The sequence below is a fragment of the Nesoenas mayeri genome, assembly GCF_963082525.1.
Source record: "Nesoenas mayeri genome assembly, chromosome: 6".
Lineage (NCBI taxonomy): Eukaryota > Metazoa > Chordata > Aves > Columbiformes > Columbidae > Nesoenas > Nesoenas mayeri.
This window is the reverse complement of record NC_137545.1, coordinates 22,106,956-22,118,562: the sequence shown is the minus strand read 5'-3', so window position 1 is coordinate 22,118,562 and position 11,607 is coordinate 22,106,956. Positions and strand designations below refer to the sequence as shown.

General features: G+C 44.6%; 1 protein-coding gene across 1 annotated transcript; it reads left to right on the top strand.

The window, feature by feature from the left end:
* Positions 1-1,723: 1,723 nt before the first annotated feature.
* CDCA7 (cell division cycle associated 7) lies at positions 1,724-9,287 on the top strand (the record flags this gene model as incomplete). The annotated part of the gene is made up of 10 exons (XM_080346773.1): positions 1,724-1,744; positions 3,342-3,467; positions 3,870-3,980; positions 5,497-5,748; positions 6,155-6,232; positions 6,982-7,173; positions 7,574-7,714; positions 8,158-8,307; positions 8,817-8,953; positions 9,257-9,287. The coding sequence occupies 10 exons, from the start codon at positions 1,724-1,726 to the stop codon at positions 9,285-9,287; spliced, it is 1,239 nt and encodes a 412-aa protein (XP_080202899.1).
* Between the last annotated feature and the right edge of the window lie 2,320 nt (positions 9,288-11,607).

Sequence of the window (11,607 nt, the reverse complement as noted above, 5' to 3'; positions counted from 1 at the left end):
TAGATCTCTTCTTCCATGCAAGTAAACTAGTATTTGTAGATTTTATTTCTGAAAGAAGTAAAACTACATCAAAATTGAAGAAACATCCCCCTTCCCAACAGAGCTGTCTTGGTTGGAAACCATCTGGGTGGCAATCCTTCACTAATGCGGATTTAGATGAAATGAGTGTGGTCTGGCCTTGGGAGAATAGGGTTTAGTTCATCAGCTTTTGTGCATGCACTGAGAAGCCAGCGGTGCAGGTAAGTATGTAATTATGGGCTTATCTAAAATGGAGATTCTTTTACATGGCAGACTGCAGCATGCACAGGAAGAATAACGCCCTCAGAAAGAAAACCTCCACGAGGGCTCCTGCACTCCATTGTGCTGTGGCATACTTACAGGCTTTGGCTTGGAGATGATTTGTGGTTTGTGTTACAGAGGCGCAGGTTGGCGAGTGGTCTGCAGGTGCACGGGGCTGCCTTCCCTCGTGCCCATTGCAACAGGGGTCACCTGCTGTCAGGAAGGCACATGGAAATGCTGAGCAGCTACAGTTGCACTGGTATTGAGTCCTGCTCAAACCGCAGGATAAATGGAGGATTATAGCAAACATCAGGGCCTCAAATCCCATACGGCTTCTTCGGGGCCTCTCTTGTTACTATTGCTGCCAAATACTGGTCACGCGCCAGTTATTTTTCTGTATTTAACGGCTGTATTTGATTTAATGTGATATTACAAATGTTACATAAACCGGTTTACAATGACTGATGATCTATTTCTTCTGGCTTGCCTTCAAGTAACACTGTGTTTGTGAAGAGCAATGCAGCCAACTTCTTTGTGAAATCCTGTTGCATGGCTGCACTCCCAAGGGAGCAGAGGTAGCGGGCGTCACCTGCCATCCCCCCCCCCAGTGCCAAACCCTGCCCGTGCTGCACTGGCAAACGCGTTTACTGTGGCAGTGCAGGAAACCCTACATGTTGCTGGGTGTGTTTGCTAATGAAGGGCACTTTCCCCATCCCCCTCGGCAAGGTTGATGAACACAGGGCTGCTGCAGCCTCACTCTCTTCGGGGCCTCAGGGGGCGTGGGGTGCCCAGGGGGTGCACACAGGTTGCCCAAGGGATACGCAGGGGGTGCCCCTGCCCTGGGGACAGCCGAGACACAGGCCACTGCCCTTCCTTCGTGGAGAAATCCCCTTTGCCCCTGCAAACTGGCAAGTTTGTGGGTTTTATTTCAGAGCGTTAGAAACAAATCCAGTTTTGGCATATTAAAAACAAAAAAAAAACCAAAACAAAACAAAACCAACAAGTTGGAGACTGCGTGGGCTCCCCCGGCCGGGGGTCTCTGCCCCTCACCCCGCCGGGGCGGCTGGGCGGCCCCGGCCCCCGCGCGCGCCCCTCCCCTCTGGCACGCGAGTCCCGCGGCGCTCCGGCCGGGAGGTTTTCGCGCCACAGGGCCAGGCCCTTGCAGCTCCACAAACCCGCACAGCGAGTCGAAAAAAAATAGATGGAGCCCCGGCACTTGCGCCTCCGGGGGCTCCCCGGGAGAGGTGACAAGCTACTCAGCGGGGGGGAAACGGGCGGACGCAGGACGGGCACGCCGAGCGCTCGATCCTGAAGGGGTGTCAGCTGCATCTGCCAGGACTCGGGCGCCAACGCGGGAAAAGCGCCGCCGGGCCCCGCCCCCCGCGGTCCCAGCCGCTTTGGCGCGAACCTTCAGTTCCCAGGCGCTCGCCCCGCTGCTGCCAGCATGGCTCCGTCGCGCCCGCAGGTGAGCGCTGCCCGCCGCGGGGCACTGCGGGGCCTCAGGGTTGGGGCAAGCCGGGCTGTGGGAAGGCTGGCGGGCCGGGCAGAGCGAGTTCTTGGGTTTGGGTTGGGGTTCGCCGGGCACTCCAGGGGGAGCGACGTGGGGGCCGCACCATTACGCGGGCAGGCATCCCCGCCTCTTGCCCCGCCGCGGTGCTGGGGCTCCCCGCGCACGGCGGTGCCCGCCCCCACCGGACTGGGGTAGCGGCCCGGCTTCGGAGCTGCGGTCGGCGTGGGCAGGCGGCTGTGGCGGGGGGTGCAGCCGGCGCGGCGCCATCCTCCTAGCGCCACCACCTCCTGCCTTGCCGCTGCCCCCGCCGCGATTGGGCGCGAGGGCGGCCGTTGGGCGCCGAGAGTGGCCGTTGGGCAGTGGCGCGCGAGGGAAGGCGCCTCAGAGCGGGGGGAGGCGGCCCCGCTGTGCGGGCGTGGAGTGCGGAGCGGAGGGGTCGCTGTGTGGCGCAGGCGGGCGGCCCTGCAGCCTGTGTGTCGGGGGGGGAGGTGCTGAGCGGCACCGCTGGAGCGGGAGGCGGGGGCAGCCGCTCGCGCCCCTGGCCGGCGCCCGGGCCCGCAGGGTGTGTTTCTGTGCCCATGGCGGCCCCGCGTTCCTCGGCCTGGGCCTCGCAGTGCTGGGTGCCCCGGCTGGACGCTCCCTCAGCCGCCGCAGGACGCGGCAGAAGCGGCTCGTGTTGTGTCGGGGCCCCGCTGCGGGCCGGGCCGGGAAGTTTTTCTGTTCCTGTCAGCATCAGTTAAAGTGCGAGGCGTGGGCAGGCCCCGGACGCTGCCGTGCCGCTCCAGCGGAGAGCAGCGTGCTGGGGAGAGGACAGAAGTCTTGGATTTGCTCTGGCTGGTTACTGTTTAAATCGTATCTATGAAATGTTCGGGCCAGTCGAATTGGGCCTGTGAACTGGTTAGAGTGCTCTGCTTGGCCATCATCTAATGTGAGTGCAGGTGGCTTGGCCTGAGGGTCACTACTGCCCTGGGGAGGTAAGATGGGTCATTGCCAATAAAAATATTCCCTGGGAAATGAAAACCTGAAGTCCCTCAAAAAAGGTATTTCAGCTTGGTAATAAAATTAACAAAACAGCAGCCTGTTTTGTCTTCAACAGTTGTTTCAAAATGCATATATTCTTTGGATATGATCCTTAGTCCTTTAACAATTGTGGTGTATTTAGTGTTTGTCTCAAACTAAAAGTATTTGATAAGTCAAAACAGATTTCCTTGTGCTATTTGTGAACTGGTACTTTTTTCCACCATTGTCTTTAATGAGTGGGGAAGGGTATGATTTTTGTGTATGTTTCCACTTACTGTTTGCATAAAGTAAGTATTTCTAAATACTGAATATAACTCTTCAGTAACAATGATCAGAAAGAGTAGAAAACATTCACTTTTCCAACTTTAGGAATTATTTCAAAGCTGATGATAATTCTGTTGACTTTCTATTCAAGCATGTTAAACGTCCTAAAATGTTCAAAACTCTTAAACTTCAATTTAAGGATGTATTTAAAAGCTAGTATGCTATAGTAGATCTCTTCTGTTAAGGTGTTGGCATTGTCCTTTTTCAGCGCCGAGGTTGTCCAGGAAAGAAACGCTTCGCAGCATTCCGAAATACAAAACTGATTTCCATGGAAACATCTTCATCCTCTGATGACAGTTGTGATAGTTTTGGTTCTGATAATTTTGCAAACACAGTGAGTACAGGACAAGAACAGATAAAACTGAATGTGCAGTGCTAGTAAAACCTGCAAAAATGTAAAGCTAGTAAATGTTTTGTGCATGTTTAAAACAGCTTGCTCTGCTTATATTTCTGTATAGTAGTTATACATCTATGCTGTATGCTGTAATTTCATTTCATTCTTCACTTGTGCTGCTAGGTGGTAATTGTTGGAAACAGATTAGCTATTTATTCTAGCCTTTGAAATGTCACCTAACCTAACATGTCTGATAATTTGCAACTGCAGTTCTGAAACCCCTTGTTAAATGCCTTAACTACTTTTTTTTCTTTATTAAAAAAGCTATTTGCTTGTGCTACTCTTGAAAATGTGAATAATTTTCCTTATGACTTCACTTAAAGGATATTTTGTTCTTCATAGAAACGCAAGTTTAGGTCGGATATTGGAGAAGAACTGGCAAAAATTTTTCACGAAGCCTCTGATGATGAATCCTTCTGTGGCTTTTCAGAAAATGAGATTCAAGATGCATTGGTAAGACAGCTGACTTTTAGTTTGTAATTTTAAATATAAATTCTTGCACTTTCTTAATTAAAAAATAATGGCAGCTTCAGCTTGAAAGTCAAATGTTGTCAGAAAAAAGTATCGTTTTATTAAATTTCATGTACAGTCTAAGTAGCCATAGTTTCATTTTCTTTTTGTCTTCATAAAAAGCCCCCAGGCTGCTGAGCTTTGCAAGCTCAGAATAAAATCTGCCATATGGATTTTGAAATATAATACCTCTTCAAAGTGTCTTTGCTGGATGTTATTCTGTTAGAGCCTAACATTTCTGGTTTCCTCAATATGAAATGTTATGCTAGCCCATGGTCTCCAAAAAAGACTGAGAAAAATGTCTGTATTGACATGTCGTCAGACCTGCACTCTGACTGTGTAACAGGAAATGCTGTATTTCTTCAGCAGTAGAGAAACAGTGAGAGGTGGTGAAATCCACCTTCCTGCTTTTCTTTGACATCAGTGCAAGAGAAGTTTTATTGCTTAAAAAGACCAACAGTTGATATTTAGTAGAGAAGACAGAGGTAGTACCATCTTTGGCATAAAATAGGTTTGTCGTTACTTCTGAACATGCTGAGGAATGACTAGAAAAGAATAACTTCTGACTGGAAGAGGACATATCTGAGTTAAATAATACACAACAGTAAAGACAATAAGTAGGAGGCAGAGCTGGAATAGATATGTAAGAAAAAGGAATCAATAACTACCTATGGTGGGCAACCAGAACTACATACCTGATTTAATAAGAATCCTGTGCAAATAAGGATTGCCATTTGAGACTGATGATCTGTGCATATGAAGCGGGAAGCCTTTTGTTACCTATCCACAAAACAAGACCGTCTTACGGGTCTGAAGTTAAAAGGCAAAACCTATTGCAAAATGGGCTTGTAACTAAACAAATTAATGTGTCTCTATACTGAAGCCTTTGTTCTTGCAAAAGTTGTAAGCAAGACATCAGAATTCAAAGATAAGAAAATACTGGGATTTTATTCATAGTTAGTTCATTGACTGGCTCTAGAAGGAAATTTTCACTTTGTCATTGATACTGTGAGATGACCGTCCTTGACAGCTTACAAACTTGGGCTTGACCATGTGCTGAGAACTCTGTAGTGGCTTTTCTTTACAGCCAAACACAGTATGTTGCAAAATCAAGCCCTCTAAAGGCAATTCTCACACTTGCACACAAAGTATATTTGCTATTAGACCTGCAAGTGACAGCTAAGACTCCTGCAACTGAAACCAAGCTGCTTTTTCTGATGTGTTGCAGCAGTACAGTGTGGCTCTCCCTGAGAGTTTTTCGTGCTGCACCCCTCTCTCCTCCTTCCTCACCCTGTCCCCCCTCTTAAAATATAATGGAGTGCTAGGACTGGAGTTTTAAATGTCTAGATTTCAGCCAGATAGCTTCTTTAACCACCTCCAAACAAAATATTGTTAGAATGTATTTAATTGCAGAGTATCTCGCTGGGATTTATATGCATCCATTCTGGTTTGTTAACAGAAATTGGAGTCGGATTCAGAGGAGAACGATATAAGTGCTGAAAATGAGGTAGCTCAGAGAAGGCAGAAATGCCCTGTTCCTCTAAAAGTAGCCATGAAGTTTCCACCTCGAAGATCGGAGAGGAGGAAGGGTGAGATGGAACCTCTTCCTGAAAAGCTGATGCCTGTTCCAGATTCAGACTCTGACTCTGAAGAAAACGGTGCTATGTTTTTAGAAAAAAGAGCTTTAAACATAAAGGAAAACAAAGCAATGGCAAGTACTCAGTGTTTCCCTGGGGTCCCCCCTTCTTCCCTCTCCCTTGGCTGTTAGGGGAACTCATTGGTTGTTTAAATTAACTCTAATGGAAATTATGTAAATGCATTAAGAGAAATTTACATTCCTAATATTTAAATCTGATACTTTATGTCCACTGACATGTGAAAATCCGTAATGAAAATCCATAGGCTTCAAGCCTAAAGAATAGGGCTTCAACATAGTAAGTTTCAGCATTTTCAAATTACTTGCAGTCACTAGAACATAATGCATAAAAGCAAGAAGTTGAAGAATGACTGCATTTCCTATAAGTAGTTGTACTTCTAGTCAATTGCCCTAATCTAATAGTTTGTAGTAGCACAGAAACCCTTTTAAAGCTCTGCTTCCTTTTTCTTTCTGTTGTTAGCTTGCAAAACTAATGGCTGAGTTGCAAAATGTTTCTGGTATCTTCGGTGGGAGAAAATCATTGCCAGCTGTCAGTCGTGTAAGTATAAACTTAATATATCTGCCTTCAGATTTCTGAGACAAATGCTGACGTTACAAAAATATAACTATCAATTAAAAAACCTTAATAAACCATATAAATCAAAGTCCGCTTCAGAATTTTATTGCTTCCTGAACCAGGCATCCTCGTTGTGCAGTTCTCTTTTGATTTGCCACTGTATAAAGCAGAACAGATTAATTCATAAAGGTTAGTTATCTCCACAGGCAAATAAAACTAAACAAGGTGCTGTGTAAATATGTATTTATACGAAGGTTGGAGATAAGGAGAGCCGCTCAGACTTTGAAGCTCAAGCCTAAATACTCTGTGAGTTTGGAGCCTTGAAAAAAGACCTGATATTTGGCCTAACTAGGTCCTTAAAGAAGGATGGGTTGTGAATCAGCAGTGTAATGAATTTCCCTGCTAATTTACCTGTAAGCTTTGTGAAGATGGGAACAATACAAAAAGTTGCAGCTCCTCATAGACATGGATTCTGGTGCTGTGTGAGAGAATTATTGTATCTTACACCTGCATGGACACAAACTTGATTTTGACTGTTGCCGCTAGCAGAATGCCCAAGATGGATTTGCCTAGGTTGCTTTTACCTTGTGTTTTCTGATTTGGGACAGGGTGGGGGTGAGACTTCATTGGCAAAGACAGAAGGAAGGCATGTATTTTGGTAGAGTAGTTCATAGTAGGGATGGGAGCTGCCTGGCTTTTCACCTGTTTCATTAGGGGCTTTTAAACTTTAGCAGGGACCAAAGCGACTTCCAAGGCGTTCATTGCCTGGAAGTGCTTTGAGGAGGAACCCAGACAGAAGTTCTCGGCCTCACACAAGATCCAGGTCCCTGATTGAAGGTCCTCCTACTCCTTTACCGGAAGAGGAAGATGATGACCCCTACATCTTAGTGAGAAGAAGAAAGATGTCTGATGAATACCTGGAGGTATGTTGAGGTTGTAGTTCTCCTGATACAAGGTTGATCATGAAGGTGGTTTTGTATCCCTTCAAGAAACAGCAATTCACACAGACTTGATCAAGATTATGAGTATGCCATGACCTATGTGTTCTTTGTTTCCCTCTGCCCTATCATTGAAAAATCACTTCCTCTTCCACTCCAGCAGGAATTAAGCAAGATCCAGTAGCATTTCTGCACCCTGAAGGTGACAGATCAAATGAAGGTGCTAAAGCTGCATCCATATCATATGTCTTTGCAAAGATTTGTTATCTCTTGTTTAAACATGTGATGGGTATTTGAGACTTTGGCATTGGCTCAAAGGTCCCGACCTTGTTATGTACATTTTTTGCTGAAAATAATACTAAAAGTGTCTATCTTCACTATTCAGCATGAAGCCCGAACTCCCAGGAGGGGTCACCGTGGTGCCATGGCTTTTCCACACATTGTGCGCCCAGTTGAGGAGATAACAGCAGAAGAGTTGAGTAACATTTGTGGATCTGCAAGAGAGAAAGTATATAACAGGGCCATGGTAAGTAGATTCCAACTTTATGAAATGTGTACTTTGTGAAGTAATTTTTGTTATTATTCCCTGCTTGTGGTTTAACATCAAATAGAGCAGATTCCCTCTCACTGAGAGGAAACATGTGATTTTTGGGGGGAGTGGTATGCCTGAGATCATGAAACATCATCTCTTATCATTCTGTGAATTTATAGACTGGCCTTTACCAAGCCAGTTAGGTTGCTTTCACCCTAGAACGACTGTAGTACCCAGGTGATGCCAGCTGAGGAAAGTGATTAACAGACACCGAAGATGCAATATTGAAACAGTCTTGGTTCAAACTTGCAAGGTGGCTTTCTGGTTCAGAATAAGCACTACTGCTGCCAAAGAGATTGCTTGCTAAATCCTCTGTTCCTCACTCAAGAGCTGTCTTTAATATCTTGTTTCATGAACCTGCTTTCCCTGTGTTCTAGGGATCCACCTGTCATCAGTGTCGCCAGAAAACCATAGACACAAAGACAAATTGTCGTAACCCTGATTGCATAGGAGTACGGGGCCAATTCTGTGGGCCATGCCTCCGCAATAGATATGGGGAAGATGTCAGAACAGCATTGCTTGATCCGGTAAGACAGGTTTGAATATTGGCTTTATTGTGCTTAACTTGAGCAGAGAGGTGCATTGATTACTTTTAGAAAAAGTGCTGTAGTACATAATGCAGTCCTGGCTTGATTCAAACTGAATCACAGAACCTTGTGTTGTGTAGAACTCATTGTAATTACGACTTTTGTAGCTTTATTTGCAGGAGTAAACAACGAGAGCAGAGCAGTTGCCAAAATAATTTTGTATTTGACCATCAGAATAGCCATCAGAATGCTGTTGTGGGCTGTGGCAGTGGTGCAGGAGTTGAGCAGAGTGGAATGTTTCCTGGGGTTATGTGCAAAGCAGGCAAAGTAGAGTTTAATCTCTTGCAGACTGAAGAACTTGTACTCTTGCACTGGTTTGGACAACTTTCTGCAACGCTGATGTTAACTGCAGAACTCAATATAGAGCAGGGCCCTTTTTTAAGTTGCAGGTGTCAGTCATTTCTGGCATTCCAGTTTGGTTAAAAAGGCTTGTTCTGTCTTTTGTCTAGGCCTGGAGGTGCCCACCATGTCGTGGAATCTGCAACTGTAGCTTCTGCCGACAGCGAGATGGCCGATGTGCTACAGGTGTCCTGGTCTATCTGGCCAAGTACCATGGCTATGACAATGTCCATGCCTACTTGAAAAGGTGAGTGTCAGTGGTATGGCTCTGCTCTAAGTGGGATAAGCAGCTCAAAGTTAGGAGAGGAGAGCTCTCCCCATCCCACTTCGTCAGGTAGAGCTCAAGATCAGTCCATGTTGCCTTTTAGAATCTGAGATTTTTGCCATGTGATTTTTTGCCATGTTGTTAGCCAAAGCAAGTGGTGTATGTACTGTCTTTTGGCTCTCAACTTCAGCTGTGTTTATTGTCAGGGCTTCCACTAATTTGTTTAAAGGCTTTTCCAAACAATGTTTTGCTACAAGCTAACTTATGTTTATACTTGTCTTTCAGTCTGAAACAAGAACTTGGAATGGAAGACTGAAGCTGTGACTGCCTTCAGATTACATACTCTTTCACTAATGTCTTATTATTGCCTACACTGAATTGTTTAATCAAATGAGGTTACAAAGCCAGTGCCTTTCTTCACTCCACTTTTGGGTAAAAAAGTATAAAGAACTTTCACTTAGTGGAAATCATACTTGAAAAATCTGTTTAATGAAGGTCTTTGCCCAGAGGCCATTGTTTTCTTTTTAGACAGCTTTGCAAATCAGATAGCATCAGTCCTTGCTTTCCTGCCAATAACTTTTTTTTTTTTCCTGAAAGGAGATGGGGCTTTAAGCCATGAGAGTTTGATTCATGCAGTGATCTGTGCTGCAGGTTTGTTTATGCTTTGAAGTTGATCACAAAAAGATACAGATAATCTGAAAATTCAGGGCACTCTTCCCCACAGGACCAAGCAGGGAAAGGTGTGTGCTTAACTCCAGGCTAAATTCTGATGCAATACAGACTCTTACTGAACATAAATGAATTCTCTGAAACAGCAACACTTTAAGTTCAAAAAGGAAGCCCTAAAAATTCCAGCTGCACGATCTCCAAGCACTAATATTTGGTTTTATAGAGTACTCAAAGTGCATGTTGGCCATTTTAAGGGAAATTCTCTGAGTAATCTAAAAATGAGGTGGAAGCAGTTGGGGCTGTCACTTTGTATTTTTGCTCAGGTGAGAGGAGGCCACTGCTAGGAGCTTCCACAGCACAGCATTGGCATTGCCTAGTGACGGCAGTGATGTGAACATGCTGTTATACATTGTGGAGTGACCACTGTCTAAACCAGAATGTACCCTTTGTTAAATTACTGTTTGTTTGGGTTCTCTTCTCCTTGCTTTTGCTGCAACTGCAGAACTGGTGCTTTGCAGAATCGGCACTGGTCCTGGGGAAGAGGGATTCCTCCAGACCAGGGCTTGGTTAAGTAGGGGGTAGTGGTTCCTGTGGCTGTTGGCCAACTACAGGTGGAGGACAGATGGTAACTCTTTGAATTTGGTTATCAAGAAAAGGGGCAGTGACAAACAATCAGTGGAATCAGAAGCCTGAATTTTTTTTTACCTCGGGGAAAAAATTAAAAAGCAAGGACTTCCTAAGCCACAGTCTAACTTAAACTAAATTATTCTTCCAGTTATATAGAGCAGCATAAATGTAAATAGATAATGCTCTCGAGAAATACCCTGGTTGTACTAATGGATGAGGAAGAAAGATTGCCTCATCAAAAGAGCCTTTTTTTTAAGAGGGAAAAAAAAAAAGATGCCATGGGTTGCATACAGTTTATAAGCACTTACAGATGTGGTTAGTGCCGCGGTCTCCTCTTTAACGATCCAGCCATATTTCTATATCTGGCTCCACATGGTTGTAGAGGGATATGTGACATGTCATTAATGGAGCATGAGTACAACAAAAACAGAGCTGAAGAATTCTAATGTGCTGTGTGGATGGAGTCTCGTGTACTCAGTGCTGTAGAAAAGGTGCCATGAAAATTGCATCTGGAGAACCACGAAGTATATAAATATGTTTAATTTGGTTATGGAAACTACTGTATAGGCTTTTATAAGGTTTAAAATGCAATTTTACAAATAATGTACAGTTGAATAGTAGAAGAATCAACTTGCTTTTACTGAGCACTAGAACAAAAGATGGGTTTAGACCTCTCTGCTTCCATAGTATTCACATTGTGCATACGTAATGATCCACAGTGCGTACCTTTCTGGGAATTACATCAGTGTTTGTGGGAGGAGAGAGGAGTTCAGAAACAAAAGGTATTTGTGTCTCAGACTTCCAGTTCTGTTAATAAATTTTCTGTCCTATTGAAAATTGGTCCTCTCATTGCCTGTTTTTATAGTGTGAATAGCTTTGCAATCTAGGGTGGAGAGTGCTCTACCCTCTAGGTGCATTTGATGAAGAAGGAACTCCAGAAATAACGTGTTCTGACAGATAAGAGTGTTTTTTGTTCATAATTGCTGGGCTTGCCTTCTGATTGCAAGAATGTGAAAGTACTGTGCTAGAAGCAAACCCTTGTGTCATATTGTGAAGACTGCTGTATTTAGATTTACTCTGACCTACAATGCCATGTACAAAGATTTTTATTTTGAAAATAAAAGTTTTCTGGTTAGAATTTTTGCCTCTTAACTGTTTTTAAAAAGCCCATTAGAGCTGTATTTACATTTCATCACCTTTCAGGTAAACTTATGTTATGAAGTAAAGGAGTCGGTTGTTCTGTCATACCTGGGGACTAGGACATCTTTCTCTTTCCAGCCCTGTGCCCCTGAACTAGGCTTGCTCTGATATTCATGCTTCTTGGATTGTTCAGTGTCTTG